This window comes from Fusarium oxysporum, chromosome IV, assembly GCF_013085055.1.
Source record: "Fusarium oxysporum Fo47 chromosome IV, complete sequence".
Lineage (NCBI taxonomy): Eukaryota > Fungi > Ascomycota > Sordariomycetes > Hypocreales > Nectriaceae > Fusarium > Fusarium oxysporum.
The window spans coordinates 1,566,646-1,586,484 of NC_072843.1; the positions used below are offsets into that span (position 1 = coordinate 1,566,646).

Genomic DNA, 19,839 nt, shown 5'->3' on the forward strand with positions numbered 1-19,839 from the left:
AGGATTGTTTTAGACTCAGAGGCCACATGTGAATGATTATTTGAAGTATATCGATCAGTGGCAGCTGTCATCAGACTGGTCAAGTATCTAAACTGGCCTGGCCTTATGAATATTATATAGGTACGCTCGAACTTGGATACCTATTCTTCCATCCCCATCCCTCCTCGTTTGCTTCGTTTCTGGACATGATGGTTTTGATATGAAGCAGTCTCATGAGGGTCATTCTATATGATATTATTAATAATAAGCATCGATATTATTATCATGAAACCTTCTGGTTGCCCAGAGACATGGAACCTAAAACTGTTTGCAGTAATTGGGCTTATAGCTCTGGTACTGGATTTAGTTAGCCCAAAGGTCCTGAAGCTCACTGAAAGCTAGCACCAACCAAACTGCAACAGTGACGAGACAAGCACGAGCCACGCTGTTCTAAGGTCCTGTCCTGGGGAAACAAGGGTCAGCAGCTACCTCAACTAGGTGCTCTCCGTCATCCTCCATCATCTTCAATCCTTTAATAATCCATCCCCATACATAATCATTCAGAACAAGCGTCATTTCTTTTGTTACCCTCGCCCAATGCATCGCAACTGCGATTGATCCCTCTGCATGTTTATACCCGCCGTATAAATACCTGTCTCTAGCCAGGTAAACTTCGATAAGCTAGCGCCCATGAGCTCTATCTACCCGTCCTCTATCGACTCTTGAGCTCCATACGTTTCCGATTGACGACAAATATACCACAACAATATGACGCCTGCACGCGGCAGAACAAAGGCACGCTTCTGGGCAGGGGATGAGGAGATGGCCAATAAAAAAGACGACGACCTTCACCTCCCAGGGCATCGCTATCATAACTCGGGATCTGGTCCTCAATGGCAGGCTACGCCGCGTGCTCCCCGCCGTAGCTCCGTCGGTCGCCTTATTTCATATCTAGTCTTCATATCGATCGTCTTCTTCATAATATACAATTTCGTGTCATTCTCCGACAGCTCGACCGATGCAGCATCAGAGAGGTCTGCGCCGGGGGGCAAACAAGGACAGGACAAGGTCTACCATAGGGGACCCCTCAAATTCCCAGAGCTCGCAGAGACGCTGCGCAACATTCAAGGGACCGGCGGCGCTTATGAGAGGAACAAGAACATTCTATTCGCTGCTTCCAGCATCAACAGTGCCTCTACTCTTCTGCCAATGGCTTGCCAGATGTCGGCGCAAGAAAAGAACCATGTTCATTTTGCGCTTATGAGTAGGAAAGAGATTCCCATCAAGGAACTCCTGGAGATAAACGGCATTGATAAAAGCTGTAAGATATATATACACGGTATGGGCTTCTTCTCATTGCTACCGGGCCTGTTTTCTAATTATTTGTGTAGATGCCCGCACTGACTATGCTTCCACGTCTTCTGAGTTGAGGCTGAAACTCGCTGCTATCCGTGCATTCTGTAAGCTCCAATTCGAACCAACGTGTTACACATTTGTCTAACAATATGGCGTCAAGTCTACGTTGAGAACTTCATGCACCCTCAAGCAATTATTGTTGACTCTACTCAGAAGGAAGAAGATTACTTCCTCCAAGCCATACGAGATCAGATCACTGGGACGAGGTCTGCTCTGATAGAGCTGCCAGAAAAGCCTGAAACTCGTCTTGCGTGGATCTCCAAGCTTGACGCCTCAGCATTGGCTGGTGAGTAGCTCTCCTTGCTTCTCGTTACCATGTATACTCACTAACTGTTATCAGCCTGGAACAAAGTGCATTTCGACATATTAGTCCAGGCACCTCCCGTTGGCACAGCCAATCTACAAAGACTCCTCACCTCGCTGCGCAAGGCCGATAAGAGTGCCCTGTCGGTTCCCCAGCTTACAGTCGAGCTGCCCCCAGTTGTAGAAAAGCCATTGGAAAACTTCTTGTCTGGCTTCCATTGGCCTTCCAAGGCTTCTGGACAGCTCCCTCAATCGCAAATGCTTTCTCTTCGTCATCGGATTTCATCACGGAAAATGGATGAGGAGGAGAGCTCAGTTCGATTTCTAGAATCGTTCTGGCCAAGCAAGCCGTCACACAATCATGTGCTTGTCTTGGCGGCTCACACTGAGGTCTCACCTCAATTCTTCAACTGTACGTAATCTTCTATGCTTTAACCAGGCAGCACTGACATAGCCAGATGTGAAATACACCCTTCTTCATAGCCTATACTCGCACTCTTCCATTCTTCAGGACTGGAATGAGAACATCATGGGTATCAGTTTTTATTCTCCCAGCACTCTTCTCGATGATACAACACCCCTAACAGTCCCGCGAGCTGAGGACGCGGACGAAAAGACCGGTTCCAGTCCTTTCTTTTGGCAGGCCCCAACTAGCGATGCTGTTCTGTTCATGGGAGACAAATGGGTTGAGCTGCATGGCTATGTGTCACGCATTTTAGAAAAGCAGCAAACAGGAACAGAAACGCCAGCCTTCTTAGCCAAGAAGAGTACAAGCAAGAAACATCCGGCCTGGTTAGAGTATGTACTTCAGCTATCACAGCTTCGGGGGTATGTGACTCTGTACCCGAGACCGGAAACAGCGAGCACTATCTTGGGAGCACACAGTGACCTTCCTAATACTCCAGAGGAGTACTTGGGCGAAGGCGATGAAAATGATAAGACCGGAGAGGCAGATAGTGCAACGTCAAAGTTCGACCCAGCGTCCCCAGTCGATATGCTCACAACATTACCTCGTGAGGGTGACCTCCTGGCATTAGGTGACTTGCCACTCATTTCATGGATTGGCAAATCAACATCGCTTGCAGAGCTTGAAACGACCTCAATGGAGCTTACAAAACAATTCCGTCAAGAGGTTGGCGGGTGTCCACCGAGCGCCATAAACGATGAGGACGAGTTTGGACAGCCGAGGCGCAACAAAGACGCCAGTGATCTCTTTTGTAAGAACAAGGGCACGGCCAGTGCAGATACAGCGACTGAAGCCAAGGACATCAAGGAAACAGCATAACGAATTGCTATCCACAGCCGAAGCCAAGATATGGACGGCTTCCATTTTCACTATCTATTGTATGGGGTTTTGCATGGTTGGTACCGGAAGCTCAGGCGCTATTGAGTAGCGAACATGTATTGATGCAATTTCAAGGACTCTTTTGGGTACATATGTCAAGAATTGGACGATGATTGTTGTCGAATCTTGGCAATGACGAGCAGGATGAGACAGGTGCCTATGATTGAGACTGCTGTGAGACTGAAAACCTGTGTGATGTCAGTACATAATCACCACGTTTGTCATACATTGACAAACTTACTGCATGAGTCTTCCAGCCAATCTGTACAATAGCCGCCCGTTTGCTGTACTTGTTGACCGTTGCTACACAGAGCGTTAGTTTGGCGCATGTGCTACGGCGTAGTAACACTCACTTATATAGTTACCCATTCCAGCAAACAGAGTCAAGACTGAAAGTCCCCAGAATATCGTCCCGAGAGGCTTTGCCATTCTCAGCTCTAACGGTGTGGCTTCGTTCTTTAAGTGGAACGAAAGTGTGATGGCTACCGAGACGATGGCCATGTATATCGATAACCGAAGGTATGAGAGGAACGCTATGTACAGGGATAAGACTATGGCATGAAAGAAACAGCGGAAGAGGATATGTACTTCTCTCATTGGCGCAGTGATCTCGCGCATCGCTGCTCTCGTTCTCTACTATCAATGGTCCAAAGATTGGCCAGTGAAAGAAAGGTCTGTTTTCCTCCTCGCTAAAGACACAAACTGTAAGCTACTTCATTCATAAAGTTCTCTCGTACAAGTCTCACATACTCAAGCTCACTGAAATCAATGGGTCGAGCTAGGTTGGTAATAGGCGCGCAGCAGGCATGGATAGTGAGGTCTTCATCATCGACATTCGCATCATGAGAAGCCATTTCAACGATATGACGAACAAAGTAGCAATTCGATGGCAGAATTAGCCAGACTGATGCTGATTGATGTATTTAAAGCCCACGCGACGAATGTGAGCATGTGAGGTTGGGTGTTAGTAGAGGAAGGTCGATTTGGTTGGTGGTTTCGGGGCTCGGCCGGATACTCAATTTATACCGACTACCGGGCTTCACTTCGAAAAGTACAGTTTACCCTATAGCGGAATTCAAAATCCTATCATATTAGCACTAATGACGTGACGTTTGAAGTTCTTCACTGCGTTGGAATGTCTTTAACATTTGAATTCATCTTGAGTCTATAACAGATGCTTTTGATCATCCTTGCTATCACTGGTTTGTCTATTTTCAACCAGATTGTAAAAATCAAGCAGCCTCACATCTCCTGGGACATGCCGTGTAACCCCATGGACATAGCATGTATCACGTAAACCACTGTCTTCCTCTAGAAACCCCATACCTCATGCCATCTATTCTCGTCAGTTCTCAATGGACCTTCAAGTCGTCCAAATCTTGCTGCCCGTCCCGTGTTGGCCTCAGGAAGACACAGCCACTCTCTTACACAGTCTGGCACCTCCTCCTTGACATGAGCAATACAGATCAGTGCTTGCTGGTCAGAAAGACCTGGGATCTTGACCTGACCAGACTTGGAGGCGTCACTCTCGATGATCTCTTCGCCTCGATATGTTTTGGCCTCACCTTGTTCAAGGAACAGCGTGCACTTGTCTCGTACTGCATCATCCATGCCGCTAAAAGCTTCATCAAGAACCACAACATCCGGGCTCTTAATCATGGATCTAACGAAGAGCGCAACACGTTGTGCGCTGAAAGACAGACCACCAAACATGTGATCATCCGCCCAGGAGAGGTTCTCGTGCGATGCTGAAGAATAGCTTGGATGTAGTTCAGGAGCAAACCAGCGAAGAGCCGCCTCAACCTTCTCTTTGGCTTCACTGTCTAGCTTCGGTCTCGCTCGAAATGTTTCTGACCAAGCATTCTCAATCACTTGGCGCACCGTCAAGTTCCGAGGCATGTGCTGATGAACTTCAGGGCTCGAGTGTCCAATCCTGGACTGGATGTCCCAGAATGTAAGTGGCCGCTGGCCTGTACCAGGTTCTGGAAGACGAGATCGCCCGAATAGCTTGATGGGGAGAGAGTAAGACTGAGGATGATCCGAGCAGAGCAAAGATACTATGGTTGTTTTCCCTGAACCATTAGGGCCAAAAACTCCCCAACGCTCACCACGTCGAACTGTCCATATCAAACCGTCTTTAGAACCGTCAGTGGTTTGCTGTGTCCAGTTACCCAGTGCGATCTTCCCACGATACTGAACTTTGCAGCCATCCATCTCAACGAGGGGCTCTGCTTTGGGATTTATTGGCTCAAGCTCCTTATATGATGCTTCCCCTAGATTACCGGAGACTTCTGTAGAAGCACTCGATGGTAGTACACGACCGATATCAACAAGTGAATGTAGCGGTAGCTTCTCATCTTCTGTAAGTCCACCCTTTCGGACTCCACGGACGTACTTCTTAAGGCCGTCAAGAACTTCCTCCTTAGGCCCCATGGATCCCACTTGGCAGTCTGTTCTTAGATACACGAGGTGAGTGATCCAGTCAGGGACAGGATCCTGTGGTCGTGCACTAAGAACAAGACGCGGGCTTGCTTTCTCAGCCAGCGAGTGTAGTAATGGGCTTAAACCTGAGACTGTAGGCGGGTCCAACCCCATGAAAGGCTCATCAAGTAAGAGAACTTCAGGCTTGGTGAGAAGTGCACGAGCGATACGTGCCCTTCGACCTTGCCCGTTACTAAGAAACGAGACAGGGAGATCTAGCAGGGGCTCAAGCTTCAGGTCCTTGACAACTTGGGAAAGAAGATCCGGCGAGATAGTAGCCTCATCCTGGCTGGGTTCCGTCTGCATGGGATTAAGCTCTGTGTTGCCCATGAGGAAATCCCTTAGTGAGAAGTCCGTAATCTCCCGTCGCGACTCATATCGCGCTGAGAGATATGCACTCGTTGCAACACCACCACCCAGCCCTCCTCCAGTCAGCTCAGCATCGAAACCCACATACTCAATTGCCTTTTGCGGCGTTCGTAACCGCTTGGGTACTTCCTCAGTAGAAAGGTAGGGATATGATCTTGCAATAGGTGGTTCGCAGAGGAACCTACCCCTCAAAACCTGAAGAAACGTTGTTTTACCAGACAGAGATGGGCCTATAATACACCAATTTCGAGGTGAGTTCGATGTAGAAGCCAACTCGAAGCTCAAGTCACTAAAGAGAGGTGGGTTTGGACGTGATGATGCTGAATTTGGATGATGGCGATAGAATGTGCCATTGGCAATCCGAATGATCGGAGGACGAGTCGGAATTGGTCTCATGACGATATTAGAGTGTCTCTGAATAAATAAAAACTCGTTATAAATGCAAAAGAAAGAATGCTGTCTCAAAGCGAAGTCGGAATCTTTAAGTGACAACGATGTCTGCGTGGGTCTCATCGAGAAGAAGCTGGGGTCAGCGATACGTACCTTCTGCCGGACCTGCAGCTTGCTCCCCGGAACCGGGAAAAGGTACGTACCCTCAAAGTGCGGCAACGCCAGCGCAAGGCTGCCTTAAGCTGGAGCTTTCATCATCAACCGCATGTTGAGCCTCCATCTATCAAACAATCCACCCGCCCATCAACGTCGCATCATCTCCTCCGCGGAAACGGCCTCGGATAACACTAAAGTTCTAACCTAACGTCTCATATTTCTTCCACCGAACTCACTTCTTCCAAGCAACAACCACGTCCCACAAAATGGTAAGCTTCAGCACCCATCCATCCTCTACATCATGAGAGCTAACTCTTCCCTCCAAAGTCTCAAGCAATGCGTATCGTCCCCGGCAACTCCAACGCCCAGACCTACACTCACATTTCGCACACATCCTCCGCCCCCTCCGCCCCGGGCATCCACGATACTCTCCGCCACGGTGTCGGCGCATCCCCCTTCGACTCAAAGTCCACACCCGCCTCTGCTCATCCCCTCGAAGCCCGCCTGAAGAACTGGGAGGCTACTCAGGAGGCTCTCAAGATGGAGACACTTCGACGCACCTACGGCATGGCTGAGCCTATTCGACGTGGTATGGAGCTCAAGATTGTTCAGAAAGGCGAGTGGCGGCCCATGGCCCTCGGCAATGGCCTCCCCAGCGTTCACGAGGATATTCTTAGGGGTCGTGATGCTACGATTACCTGGGAGGATGTATTCACTGGCGATGAGACAAGGGCCGTTGCTGGATTCCACGACGAGATGGAAAAGAAGCTCAAGATCCAGTAAACAAGCCGGCTGGCTGTCTCAAAGGAAACGACGACATAGCCATCTCCTTGTATACCATAATTACAACACTTTAGACAGGCTCAAGAAAGTTAACGACCAAGAGAACCAACGTCTGTTCTTCTGCTGAGAAGATGAGACCATGCAATCGCAACATAAATGCTTTCTATACTGCTATGAATGCGCTGTGATTGATAACGCGTCGACAAATATGCCGAAGAAAAAGAAGATTACAGAACAAAAATACAACCAAACCCATAACTCAGAATACACGATGATACGCCAATGTAGACTCCGGTGTCCCCGTCTCCCACACAGCAGAATCGTCATACGCTTCTGCTGATAAATACAATAAACCAAGGAAAAGTTATAAGGAATGAATGAGTGTCACCCGAATGCTCATCAACTAAAGTGAAGACTATGGTGGCTAAAAAGACCCCGCCGACTCAAAACGTTGAGTGCATGAGAGTCTTTGGATTTGGCTCTTCTCGTGAGAGCATGCGTTGAGCAGTCAGTCTGGAAGTTGCCTGTAGTCAAAAAAGTGGCCTTCACTTATAAAATGATACAGCAATTGCTGTCCCGCGAACGTTGGCCATCACCGCCGCTCGATGAAAGGTTCTTATTTCCCGCCTTGGGTTCTTCCTCGTCAAGATCCTGTGGCCGAATGCTCATATGTACAACATTGGGGCTCTCGGTTGAAAGTTGATATTCTATGAGGTGGTTAGCAAATGATGCCCCTTGTCTCAGGTCGACAGCGCGCCTTACTTTTCAATTGCTCCTTATCATCTAGGAGCTTTCCGAAATGAATGAGTCTAATGCTGCTGGGACTTGCTGGTTTTGCTTCCCAATCACTTCGCCATTCGCGCAATATTAATTCCTTGAGGGTATAAACGCTGATACTGAAGGGATCCGGAAGGCCACTCTCCGTCTGGTCTGGGATATCCACGCTCCTCCGACTCAAGTACTTGGCATCAATCTTGTACGGATGTCGGCTTCCTGAAGTAAGGAGAAGGGTAATGTTGCAAACGGGTCCGTCGGAAGAACCCCCCGAAATTTCTCTGATGTCGTCCACAGCAGGTCCGATGCCCAGATTCGAGTCTTGCTTAGTAGGTGGTGGAGGAGGAGCTGTATCCTTCTCCTTTCCCTTCGATGAGGCTGCTGCAGTGGCTGCTGAGTTATCGGTGTTCTCGGACGTAGCTGGCACAGCAGTAGACAGTGCTGGTTCAGTTGTAATGGTCTTATCGGCGGATTCGGGGGCGTGATCGGCAGGCGCCTGCTCGGAGGACTGGGCAATGTTTTCCATGGCTACCGCATCGTTAGGCTGTTCGAGCCGTGAAGTTTCAACTGGCGCAGCCTTACCACCACTCATGGTGGAGTCCGCTGGAGCCGACATACTGGGTGAAGGGTGATGGCGCGGTAAGGATGTGATCTGAGGTCACACCACGCAGAAAAGGGAAGAACGCGAGAGGAGGAGCGGCGTAAACGAGTGGTTCGTTCGCTAGCAATGCGATTCGATGCGAATTTTGCGACTATTTGAGGATGTCGGATCAAAGATGCGTATGAAAATGAGGAATGCGAAAGTGGATGGAAATGGAGATGTGGATGAATGTAGTCGGTATCCGTAGCGTGGCCAGGTCTCGGGAGCAAAAGTGAAAGACGTCAAGTTCGCTGGGGAGATGGCTAAGGATGGATCGCCCAGGCCGGGGGCCGCAAGACCGGGGGTGGGGCAGTGAATGGCCCGGAGTCTCGTCCACTCAGATAAAACGCTCAGACATAGAGCAGATACAAATGCAACGCGACAACCAGGCAGGGCAGAGTTGAGGAACGCGGGTCTGCAGTACGTAGTAGCAGTGAATCGCTTTGTGGTGCAGCGCTGTACTCCAAGGCAAGCTAATGGGGAGACAGTGAGCAAGTGAATGAACAAGCGAAGCAAAACAAAGCAGCCAAGGAGCCCTGGCGGCCAGCGGCTGGAGCGTGGAGCCTGTGTGGAGTGAGAGACGGTGCAACAGAGTGGACTTCTCTTCTCTCTGGTGGTGTCGCGGTCGCTGGACGCTTTGCCTGACAGGGAACGGGGAACGAGGGGGCGCTTGGCTTGAGCTAGGTAGACGACTCCCTTGCAATTGTCGGAAACGATAAAGTGACAATGACGAGAGACAGACAGAGACCGAGACAGGCAGGGCGACTCGGCAGTGAAAGGGGCCGCGCTGCTTTGTTGACAGTTGTTGTCGATCAGTTCAACCAAGCCGGATTCGAGGCACACAATTGATGGCAGAGATAACGAGGCCGTTGAGAATACCGGCAAAGTCGGTTACCGGATACACGATAAATCCTGAATGCGAGAAACTGTAAGAAAGCCAAGATAGCTAAACAAGGTAAGTTCCAGCCCAGACCGAGGTGACGACACCAAATACAGTGCTGTATCCGTGATCCGTAAACTACTTGGCGGGCAGATATTGGCGCTCACTCAAAAAGTTCAGCGAACCGATTTGTGCCAGTCAGAGATATTAGTTATTCGGTGATAAGAATGAATCGGACAGTATGAAAGCATTGTTTGCTTGATCCCGTTTTGTTTGTGAACAAGACAATGGCAAGACTCGTGATAAACAAAGTCAACGGAAGTGACTCGCCAAACAAACCTACCAGGCGCAACGGACGGCTAGCGAGGTACCTTAGGTGAGGTGAGGCAGTTGCCTTCAGTTCCGTTCGGTTAGGTTTACTGGTAAAACGGAAGGGAAGGTACCTGGCTCTACTACACAACCTGAGTCGGGCAGGTACATAAGCAGTAACAAAGTCAGTAGAACGCTACCTCAGCGAATGAATTCACTCAGAACATGACGCTTCTAAGGAAATCCTATAGTATAGGTCATCTCCCTTCTAGAGCTGGGAGTCCTTTTATTGAAGAATTTCAGGTTTTATTCATTCCATGTGGTTGGCAATCTGAGCAAGATGCCATGGTGTACATACGGAGTTTATTCTCAGCGGTTGATAAGGTAAAAGCCACTGAAAGGTAAGGTAGAAAAGGTGGCGGATACGGAAGCCGGCTGTGCCGCTTCCAGGCGACTTAGCCCAGACCAAGCAGAAAGGAAGACCCCAGCGCAAGCCATCTGTTTGGCACACTGTATTTCGACTAAGAGAAAGCTATTGAATATGGGAGAACTACCTTACTCATGACTAGGACAAACATGATGAATAACTTTCGTCTTATCTCTAACGGATGAATTATTTACGATAATACTTCAGTGGCTCTTAGATAGATTGCTCTTTTGGCTCTTATGCTTACACTATTAGGCTGTATTCATGAATCAGTGAACCACTTACACGAAACGTATCGTATTCTACCTACCAACCAATCCAACATAAGCTATAGCCAATAGTTGCGTATTCAGCACATCTAAGGGTCCTCATCTGGCATGCACCCCTCAAGATCTCATCACTGCTGGTATGCCTCGGAGCTTGTTCCTGAATCCCCAAAGTTCCACCGAGAAAAAGGCACAGGGAACACCCTTTCCAACGGTCTAGTACGGCCGCTCACACACCGATACATCGGATATATCCCGCAGAAGACCACGGATTCGCCCACTTGCATACATTCAGAAGGTCCTTACAACTCACCAACGACATGTCTCTCCCCACTGTCTTTATAGACCAGACCAGGCCAGACCAGCAAGCCAAGTCTCAATCTAGCGTACTCCAGACTTCGCCTCAACCCCCCTGGTCAGATGTGACCTCTCGGGGGAGGTTTTGGATACAATGGTAGGCTCTGCTAATGTGCTTCGCCCCAATTGGCATTTGGAATAAGGTTATCGGGCCCAGCCGAATCGAGTCTACGCCGTTCCCCGGAGCAGTCACCCGCAGATTCCTCCCTTCAAATCGAGAATGTGAGAAAGATGGGGTAACGGACAAAATTGTAGATAGCCTCAGTGTTAAGTGGTAAGATTCTGTGGCTGAGTGTGTCAAAGCATGCTTAGAGTATCATGAAAAAAAACTAGAAAAAAAAAAAAACTCAACATTTATCATAACTTGTAAATATGAGAATATGTAATAATTTCATGCAAGTATGAAGCAACCCTTGAGCGGATCCTGGAGCTGGACGCAACGCCAGATTGTACTCCCACAAGTTCCATCACAAATTCCTGCCTAATACGGATATGCTTAAACGGCTTGGCTTCTGACTATGCCTCCCATCGCTAGTATACAAAGGTATCACTCACTCATAGCACTAACAAATCACCATTGCTGCCAGCACCCTGAGCTGGTTGAAGAACCGCTTGAGGTGCATGTGCGCTCACCACGTATCCTGTCGAGTGGCCATTACCTCCTCCAAAGACATCATCCCCTTGATCATGCATCGGTTGCATCTGCTGCTGCGTTCCAATACTTGAAAAGTAGGCATCTGCGTCGTTGACTGCTTGCGCGAGGTCCCCTTGACCATTGCCTGATGTCGGGTTTCGGCTTCTTGGATCAATATCTGTTGCCGCCCCGGCGTTGCCAAACATGCTTATGCTCTTTTGGCTGTCTGCAGCAACAAGGAGGTTTTGCTTCTGCAATGCGGGAGAGTCCTGGAGTTTGCGAGGCCGAGCAGATCTAAACACGGTCTGCACCGGCTTCAAATAGACCGTGGCTAGAGTTCCCACGTTTAGACACATCTCCTCTAGCGTCGTCGAATCGAGTCTTTCTGACTCAGCGGTAATCGCTGGCTTCTCCCCCATCACGATCTGCTTCGCCGCATTCATATCTGTAGACAACAAGCGCCAGTACATATACGCTCGGTCTCGAAGATCAGGGTTATCCGTCTCTTCAGTTGCCCACTTCAAAACCTTGGGAACCAATTCTTGACCCTTGGTTGGTCGCTGGATGAACAGCTTTACTGTAGCTGTGAGCAAGGCCAGCTGCACTTCGACAGGCTCCTCTGCGAACGAGTACAGGAAGTCTTCTAGCAAGGCATCGCTGTTCTCAATCCGATCTGCGTATTGACCAATGACCCAAACCATGGCTGCCTTGGCCTCCGGCTCATCCAGAGAATCCAGATGCTCGCAAAGAGTGCTGATGATGGATTCATATTGGTTGGGGTACTTTCGGAAGATGTTTCGGATAACCACCGTAGCTTCCTGCACGATATATGTGATCTTGGTTGCCACAAGCTCGAGGAGCAAGTTGATGCATCGTCGTGCAGCTGGCTCAATTTTAATTGCCAACTTACCGATAGCACGTACTGCCTTGCGGACGAAGTGAACATCAATTTCAGTAGCATATTCTCGCAATTCCGTCAACACCTCATCGATGTTGTCCTCGTTGGCAAGCATGAAGATAAGTTCCAGCTTTGTGACCTTGACATAAATAGGATCGTTGTACTTGCAGAAAAAGACACGGATATCGTTTCGGAGCACTTCCGGTCGTCGCTGGAGAATCAACAAAGCATTTCGCAGAGCGAGGTACTGAACCTCAGGACCCTTGGCGAGAAGTGTGACCAGGGGTGGTGAGAGCTTCCTGCAGAGAGCCGAGATTTGCTTCTGATCGGCGATATAATTCATCAGATACAGAATCACCCGAATGCAGGTCAACACGACCGACGAATTAGAATGCGACAGTCGTGGTGATATCCGTTCCGCTAGGAGTACCGCTTCTCCGGATTCTTGTGGCACATAGGACATGAGAGCCTCTAGGATATATGTCTGACCCCATCTGTTGACACAAGATTAGCGACAATTACACAAATGTACTGTGGTTGATCTTACTCGGAGCAATCAGGGAGAATGGCCACCATCTTGGAGGCATTGCTATAGTCAATGGTAAGTTTGATGGCGTCACTGCGTTCCCAGATATCCATGAGTCCAGCCAGAGCGCTCGCAACAACTGTGGGGTTGTCATCCCGTAGCAAAGAGTTCAAACGATCAATAAGGTCTGAGTTCTCCACCATATGTCGGTCATGGTCGTAAAGTTTGGCGACACAGAAGGCAGCGGTTTTTCGCACATATGGGTCATTATCCTTCAGCATATGCTTGACTATTGGTACAGTAGCCTCAACAAACTCTCTGACATGAATGTAGGACATTGTTCGGAGAGCCAGTGCCCGTACCAAAGGGTTGTGGTCTTCCATATCCTATACTTTGTCAGTACTACTCCTGGAGTGGTCTTAGTTTAAACTGACATGTTCCAGTACAGGGATTGCCTTTACAGCAATCTCAGGTCTTATCCTGGCATAGTTGACCAGAAACAAGAAGCACCTATTTAACATAAGCCTCTGAGCGAGTTCCAGATATCGAAATGCTTACATCTTCTTGATTTCCAAACTCTGGATACCCATGCATCCAATGATGTCGGGGAATAGTGCAACCATGTCATTATTACTCATGGTCATATTTGCGACAATCTTCTTGAGAGCAATCTTCTTGCCTGTATAGGCCTTGTCCTTTTTCCCTCCACTGTTAAGCTCGAGGCGTAGCTCGGCAACTTTGCCCTGCATATTATTTAGTCTCGGGCCATCATAAAGTGACTTTGGGGGCATATATGCGAGAAACATGGCGGCCATCACATGGTTCGCGGCGCTGCGACACCATGTATCGATAGTGACATTGAACAGGAAGTATGATCTGATGCAACCAAGGCTTTTCGCGCAACAAAGTCTGCGCAAAAGCAGGAAGGGGTAAAGGAGACACAAAGTCGAGTTTCAGTGAAGTGGAGGTTCAAGGACTTATAAGACCTCAGGTCCTACGAGGCTGAGACATGATAGAAGGACGGGAAGGCTTACTCGAGCAAACAATTTGGAGTCCCCTCCACCGGCGGAGCTCGACATGGTGTTGTACTTGTATCCCAAATAAAGACTATACGGCGACTGGGACTGGGTTTCGGTAACGTTGAATGTGGAATAGTCGCCCTATGCCTGACAGCCCCTCACTTTGGATTCTTCCAAGTATTTTCAGCCGTCTTTTCGATATTCACAACCTAATTGGGCGGGGATGCGTTGCCCAGCGTAAAGAAAGTCGTAGAGGGTGGATGGTGGATGGCAGATAGGAGGGGATGGTCACATGTGCGCCAGATGCCAACGGTTGCAAGGCGCTGTGATGTCGCTTCTCGATCGTGGATTATCGTTACGGGGCTTCTTTGGACTTGAGGAAGCAGGGTAGGCGCTGGTTTCCTCGAATTTTGTTTGCGACGTTTATTGTGATCGTATTTTGAACCTTTACGTCTCGAATCGGCGGCGTCGGAGTTGGGAAAGGGGATCACTAGACTCGAGTAATGTAAGCCAAATAGGTGCTGATAAGATAGTGGGTTGCAATTAAGCCGAAATTGCAGCTGCCACAGCTACGCCACACGTCGAATATGCCACATGGGGGGTGGGCTACAGTCATCAACTTAACCCAATCAATCCACGTCAACGTTTCCTCTGCGAGCGTCCAACATCAACCATTAAACAACCTTGCTTGCGAACTTCAATTCGAGACCCTCAATCCCTATCAGCAACTTTCGACAGCACAACCGATATATCATGGCTGGCCCATCTGCCTCCCCTATCTGGGTCTCTCAACTCGAGAGCCCTCCCGCTGCCAAGTCCAAGCAATCTGGCGTTCAGGATCCTCCTGGTTTTAGCTCCGGAACAACCGTCACCAACTCCAAGGCACGCGCATTCTCTATCGCGCGATCGAAATGATCAAAGACTAACACAGCAAACAGAAGAACAAGGATGCTGTCAAGGTTCAGCCCCGCAAGCCCCCGACTACCGCCGAGATGGAAACCTTGAAGCTCAAGAAGGCCTGGGAAGTCGCGCTGGCTCCTGTTAAAGGTCTTCCCATGACCGCCATCATGATGTACATGTCGGGCAACTCTCTCCAGATCTTCAGTATCATGATGGTCTTTATGGCATTCAAGAACCCTTTGATGGGCTTGATGAACACGAACCAGGCCTTCGAACGCTTCCAGTCAGACTCTCTTTCCTCCCAATTATTGCAGGTCAAGTTTGTGTATGTGGTATGCCAGCTGGTTGCGCTTGGTGTCGGAATTTGGAAGATCAATGCCATGGGTCTATTACCGTAAGGATTTATCTCCGTATGCACCATTCTTACACTACTGACACTGTCTAGAACAACACGATCCGACTGGCTGATGTGGGAGGCGCAAAGAGAGCCTCTGGAGTTCGCTGTGGCAGCTTTATAACCTGTCTATTGATACGATAAATGACTAGATAATTAATTGGACTTGCAGAGCTATGCCACATTCATTGCTTCTCTCTTTGCTTTGGCTGCCCTCCATCGCATACCTCTCTTGTCAACAAGTCTCAAAGCCGGGATCATGGCCAAGTTCAGTAAAGCAAGAAACGTGAAACACCACCCTCTACCCATTCCTACGATCATGTGGTCAATGGCCGCCGTCGCTGCAGCTCCAAACATACATCGCACGAGGTTGTTGGCTGCAGTTGCTGTAGCTGGAGCATGTGGGTTAAGATCAACAATAAGGGTATTGAGAACACTGAATGAGGTTGGAACGAACATGCCGATAAGGAAGACAAGGACCAATGGGACAGCAACTGAAGTTTCAACTTGCAAAGCCCATCCATACCCTATAAGTATCGCGATACCAGCGAGGAGCGTTGGATAGACCGGCTGGATTCGCGCAGTCTCAATTGGGAACTTGCCCAGATCATCTCCCCGCTTACGGTTGATAGTGAAGCCAATTTTCTTCGCAATTCGTCGATAGTTCCAGTCCAAGACGTATCCTTGACCAACAACGGCCAAAGCGCAGCCAAATCCGTAAGGCAAATAGCAAAGACCAACCTCAAGATCGTTATAGCCGTACGTCTCTTTGAAGAGTGTTGATAGGGTAGCCGCCACTAAAATGAAAGCCAGGTAGATGATGGCATTGATACATAGAATAATAGCCATTTCTTTGTCAAAGACAATGTAAAGCGTCTTCAATGGGTTGGGAAACTTCAACTTCTGCTTCGGAATACTCTGGCTTGTAACATCTCCTCGGTGGCTGTAAAGATCAAGTAGTGACCTGTTCCATTTTGGTGGTGCTATCGAGCCATTGCCAACGACTTTACGGCACGTCTCGGGAGCGGAGAAGATAAAGGGGATCATCCAGACACCAGAGAAGATGGCACAAAACCAGAAGATAGCAGGCCATCCAAGGTACTGGCTCAGAATACCACCCAGGACTGGCCCGAGAGCAGGCCCAACATTGATTCCGGCTCCAACAATGCCCATATATTTTCCTCTTTCAGCTGTCGAGGATATATCCGCTACCACAGCAAAACCAAGAGCCAAAGTTCCACTGCTGCCCGCACTTTGAACACAACGAAGGATCAGTAGCGCAACAAAGTTACGTTGCAGGGCCAAACCAATGTTTGCACATATATAAATCAAGAAGGCCAGTATATAAGCGGGTCGACGCCCGGCCATGTCGCCGAAGTCGCCGAATATCGTTGGCGATAGTCCCTGAAATATCATATAAGACGTCAAAGTGAGGTTGACAAGTGACACAGATATGTTCAAATCTTCGGCTATAGGGGGAATAGCGGGGAAATATATGTTGGCCGTCATAGGCGAGACGAAGCTGGCTGCTGTGACCAAAGCTAGGATCCATCTTTTTGTGTTCTTTGAGAAAACGCTGTATGCTGGACCGCTTGAGACTCTGCTCATGCTCTCGGGATCACCCATTATCGTCTCGTCGGCTTGAGTTGTTGATGCATCATGTGGCGGTCTGCCAAGTTTCTCGGTATTGTTGTTATCGAGGCCCCCAAGAGTCTCCGACTCAGTGCTCTGTATGCTGATATCGTCATGGTCATGTCTCGGTGGGTTTCCGGTGTTGGAAGAGGGCTGGTTTTGGCTTTTCTCTTTCATCTTCGCTGAACGGAAGGATGGAATATACAACAAACATGATGAGACAGTCGCCGAGAACTGGAAGACAAGTCTTTTAATACTACCTAACAATTTGCCCGCGATCGGAGAACATTCTCCATCGGTGATAGAATATTTATTTCCGGTTGTCTTGGCTTCTATTCCCGTAGCCAACCGGCCGAAGTTGCGTTCACGGACCCGGCGTGTCTCCACTTTATGCCGAGCTCCGCTCCGATCCGCCTCCTGAAGATATTTTGAGTCTCATACTCAATTTCGTCGGTCTGGCCGTTGAATCAAGAAAATTTTCAATGGAAAGAATACTCAAGGCCTTCAGATGACTGATATCTTCATAATCCTGCAATACCATCCAGTCTTTCGGTAGGTCGAATCGAGTCAACCTGATTAGCCCATCGCGCACCTTGAATGTGTGGAAGCTGAGAGACGATCTTTATTTGTAAAAAGATCGCGAAGCGTGGAGGATTAGAGGGTCCGTATAAGTTTCGAGTGATTGCAAATCATTACAAACTAGTAAAGTGGTTGCATCACAGTTGAAGCTTGGTTTGTTCGGCATTCAAGCTTGAGCTCGATGACTAAGCCACGTGGAGCTTTGCTCGAAGTGCGTCAGAGCTTCATACCAATGCAGCCATGGTGTCTACAACAACCCTGGACCGTTATTGGTGAGAGAGCTTGACTCGAATGCTCAGACAAAGCCTCGAACCCCTCAGTCGTAAATCACACAAACTGAGGAACTCGGGCTCACCAACAGCTTATCCTTTCAGTGAAAACATTCGTCCTGGACTAATTTGGAGTACACGCCATGAATGTCACGGTCACTTTCAATGAGCTCCTGCGGGAACGAAATGCGCCGGAAACAAGAAAACGTGTCACCTTGGATGCCATCGATGGTTTCTTAAAGGAGGCATATAGGATTGTAAGCCATACGCTTCTGTTCGGCCTCACTCCCAAAGCTGATTAGTATCTCTAGAATTCTCATATCACCAGCCTACATCGAGAGCTTCAAGATGTTCGACAAGCTTATTTATCGACTGCGCAGCCACGAAAGACACATAACCGAGTCGCAAAAGAACAAACACGTGTGCTTACAGATCGAGACCGAGAAGAAGTCGACGCCAATGCGAAACAGATGATTCGGGAGTTGAATGCTGGCATTCGTGCTCTCGACGAGGCTGAACAGTTACGGCGTGAAACTGAATCAGCTATAATCCGAAAGAAATATGGAGGCCTAGGAGCTTTTGGAGCATGGGCTTCAGGTGGTATAATCAGCAGCAAAACAGAGGAGCATGCAGAAGCTGAAGCCAAGGCACGAGATTTGGGAATTCATCGAGATAGTATTCTCTGGTTTTTACGACAACGACTCGAGCTATGCTGTCGAACGCAACAAGAAATGATGGAAACACGTCTAAAACGCGAGTTGGAGAAGAACCGCAGCATGCTTTCAAGATCAGGCGCCACCATTGCTGGAGACTTTGCGGAATTTCCTCCATCTGCCCGACGAAACTCCCAAACAGCCCCTGCTGCACCGATCCCTATGTCCGAAGACGGCCAGTTCCCGAGCCAGGGGTTGACAGAGGAACAGATCCAGATGTTTGAGCAAGGGAACCAAGACATGATGAAGCATTTCGAGAATAGTTTGGACAAAGTCAGGTACGTGTCATATGTCCTCTCGATCTCCATCGGCACACCTTTGCTTGGTTGTATCTGCGCTAGAGTACCAAGCGCAAGCGCCACCCCATGGGGAAGGGAAGTTTGTTCAGGCATATGAGCTAACACTCGTACGACAGAACTGCTGAGAAGTCGTTACTAGAAATTGCTGAGCTGCAGTCACTTCTCGTAAACAACCTCGCCACACAGTCAGCGCATATAGATCAGCTTGTAGCAGACTCGTTTGCAACTACGGAAAACGTGGGCGGTGGCAATAAGGAATTAAAAAAGGCGACACAGCGCGCAAGTCCAGCAAAGTATACATTCTTTGCAGCAAGCGGGCTCTGCGCTTTCCTTGTGCTTTGGGATCTGGTGTTTTGAGTTGGCAAACGAATAAAAGGGTATGCAGACATACTGACACCTAGGCATTAATAGCTGGCAGGGTGTGGGAGCCGCAACCAACTACATCTCTATGCTATATACTAAGCAGGTAGTCAAAGACGGAGCACATGTATGTGCCTTGTTATATTCATCTTCGTAGTGCCTAAGGAACTCATGAGAAATGCATGGCCTGAAGACGAACACCACTTTGAGTTGGAAAATATCCTCACTTCAGACTGAATTGACCATAACTGTGAAGAGTGAGACCACGGGCTTGCCAGTGTATGGACCAGTGAAACGGACGCCCGGAGCAATGAAAGAGTTTTGTATTGGCATTTAAGTTGAAACTGGTGTCCTTTGATGTACCCATTAATGACAGCCCCTTGTACGTAAGGACCCGAAAAGAAACATATGTATGGCTGATCAGAGACAAAAGCCATGTATCAATCTCATGATAATGAGAGGTATTTCTTTGCTGTATCGATTTCAAATTGTTGGCCGCTGTACTTGAACGATACTCTGCATAATATGGACTTGGCAAACCCTGCGAAATCAGAAGATTTCATCTCACACCGGCAATCTTCCTATAGTTATCTAAGATTCAAATTAGACCTCTTTCCTCGCTGAATCAACTGGCCTCGTCTTTCAGCTCTGGCTAGATCAAACATTCGATAATGCAAAGACATACGATGCAGAATGTTCTGTCACCCAATAACGCTGGCGGGTAAACCGGGCCCAACGCCG

General features: G+C 48.6%; 9 protein-coding genes across 9 annotated transcripts; 4 read left to right on the plus strand and 5 right to left on the minus strand.

The window, feature by feature from the left end:
- Window positions 1-516: 516 nt before the first annotated feature.
- FOBCDRAFT_291540 (uncharacterized protein) lies at window positions 517-2,983 on the plus strand (the record flags this gene model as incomplete). The annotated part of the gene is made up of 5 exons (XM_054704175.2): window positions 517-1,300; window positions 1,371-1,439; window positions 1,496-1,681; window positions 1,736-2,110; window positions 2,157-2,983. Exons 1-5 carry the CDS (start codon window positions 748-750, stop codon window positions 2,981-2,983), a joined length of 2,010 nt encoding a protein of 669 aa, XP_054560150.1. The 5' UTR covers window positions 517-747.
- Window positions 2,984-3,060: 77 nt separating this feature from the next.
- On the minus strand, window positions 3,061-4,016 carry FOBCDRAFT_28687 (uncharacterized protein). Its single transcript, XM_031179474.3, has 5 exons — window positions 3,794-4,016; window positions 3,632-3,732; window positions 3,397-3,576; window positions 3,285-3,346; window positions 3,061-3,231 (listed from the first exon to the last, which is right to left on the minus strand). Exons 1-5 carry the CDS (start codon window positions 3,895-3,897, stop codon window positions 3,139-3,141), a joined length of 540 nt encoding a protein of 179 aa, XP_031045361.1. The 5' UTR covers window positions 3,898-4,016; the 3' UTR covers window positions 3,061-3,138.
- Window positions 4,017-4,184: 168 nt separating this feature from the next.
- FOBCDRAFT_220491 (P-loop containing nucleoside triphosphate hydrolase protein) lies at window positions 4,185-6,365 on the minus strand. Its single transcript, XM_031179473.3, has one exon. The coding sequence runs from the start codon at window positions 6,287-6,289 to the stop codon at window positions 4,355-4,357; it is 1,935 nt and encodes a 644-aa protein (XP_031045360.2). The 5' UTR covers window positions 6,290-6,365; the 3' UTR covers window positions 4,185-4,354.
- A 170-nt stretch (window positions 6,366-6,535) lies between these two features.
- FOBCDRAFT_28707 (proteasome maturation factor UMP1-domain-containing protein) lies at window positions 6,536-7,308 on the plus strand. The gene is made up of 2 exons (XM_031179472.3): window positions 6,536-6,708; window positions 6,767-7,308. Exons 1-2 carry the CDS (start codon window positions 6,706-6,708, stop codon window positions 7,220-7,222), a joined length of 459 nt encoding a protein of 152 aa, XP_031045359.1. The 5' UTR covers window positions 6,536-6,705; the 3' UTR covers window positions 7,223-7,308.
- A 463-nt stretch (window positions 7,309-7,771) lies between these two features.
- Window positions 7,772-8,588, minus strand: FOBCDRAFT_272428 (ubiquitin-related domain-containing protein; the record flags this gene model as incomplete). The annotated part of the gene is made up of 2 exons (XM_031179469.3): window positions 7,772-7,929; window positions 7,985-8,588. The coding sequence occupies 2 exons, from the start codon at window positions 8,586-8,588 to the stop codon at window positions 7,772-7,774; spliced, it is 762 nt and encodes a 253-aa protein (XP_031045356.3).
- A 2,842-nt stretch (window positions 8,589-11,430) lies between these two features.
- Window positions 11,431-13,682, minus strand: FOBCDRAFT_131857 (adaptin N terminal region-domain-containing protein; the record flags this gene model as incomplete). The annotated part of the gene is made up of 4 exons (XM_031179465.3): window positions 11,431-12,901; window positions 12,955-13,319; window positions 13,368-13,443; window positions 13,492-13,682. 4 exons carry the CDS (start codon window positions 13,680-13,682, stop codon window positions 11,431-11,433), a joined length of 2,103 nt encoding a protein of 700 aa, XP_031045352.3.
- An 897-nt stretch (window positions 13,683-14,579) lies between these two features.
- Window positions 14,580-15,396, plus strand: FOBCDRAFT_220498 (uncharacterized protein). Its single transcript, XM_059609559.1, has 3 exons — window positions 14,580-14,834; window positions 14,891-15,246; window positions 15,298-15,396. Exons 1-3 carry the CDS (start codon window positions 14,706-14,708, stop codon window positions 15,368-15,370), a joined length of 558 nt encoding a protein of 185 aa, XP_059464658.1. The 5' UTR covers window positions 14,580-14,705; the 3' UTR covers window positions 15,371-15,396.
- On the minus strand, window positions 15,397-17,109 carry FOBCDRAFT_220500 (major facilitator superfamily domain-containing protein). The gene has a single exon (XM_031179464.3). The coding sequence runs from the start codon at window positions 17,053-17,055 to the stop codon at window positions 15,421-15,423; it is 1,635 nt and encodes a 544-aa protein (XP_031045351.2). The 5' UTR covers window positions 17,056-17,109; the 3' UTR covers window positions 15,397-15,420.
- Window positions 17,110-17,595: 486 nt separating this feature from the next.
- On the plus strand, window positions 17,596-19,246 carry FOBCDRAFT_220502 (uncharacterized protein). The gene is made up of 3 exons (XM_054704177.2): window positions 17,596-17,983; window positions 18,038-18,717; window positions 18,855-19,246. The coding sequence occupies exons 1-3, from the start codon at window positions 17,870-17,872 to the stop codon at window positions 19,093-19,095; spliced, it is 1,035 nt and encodes a 344-aa protein (XP_054560152.1). The 5' UTR covers window positions 17,596-17,869; the 3' UTR covers window positions 19,096-19,246.
- The last annotated feature ends 593 nt before the right edge of the window (window positions 19,247-19,839 follow it).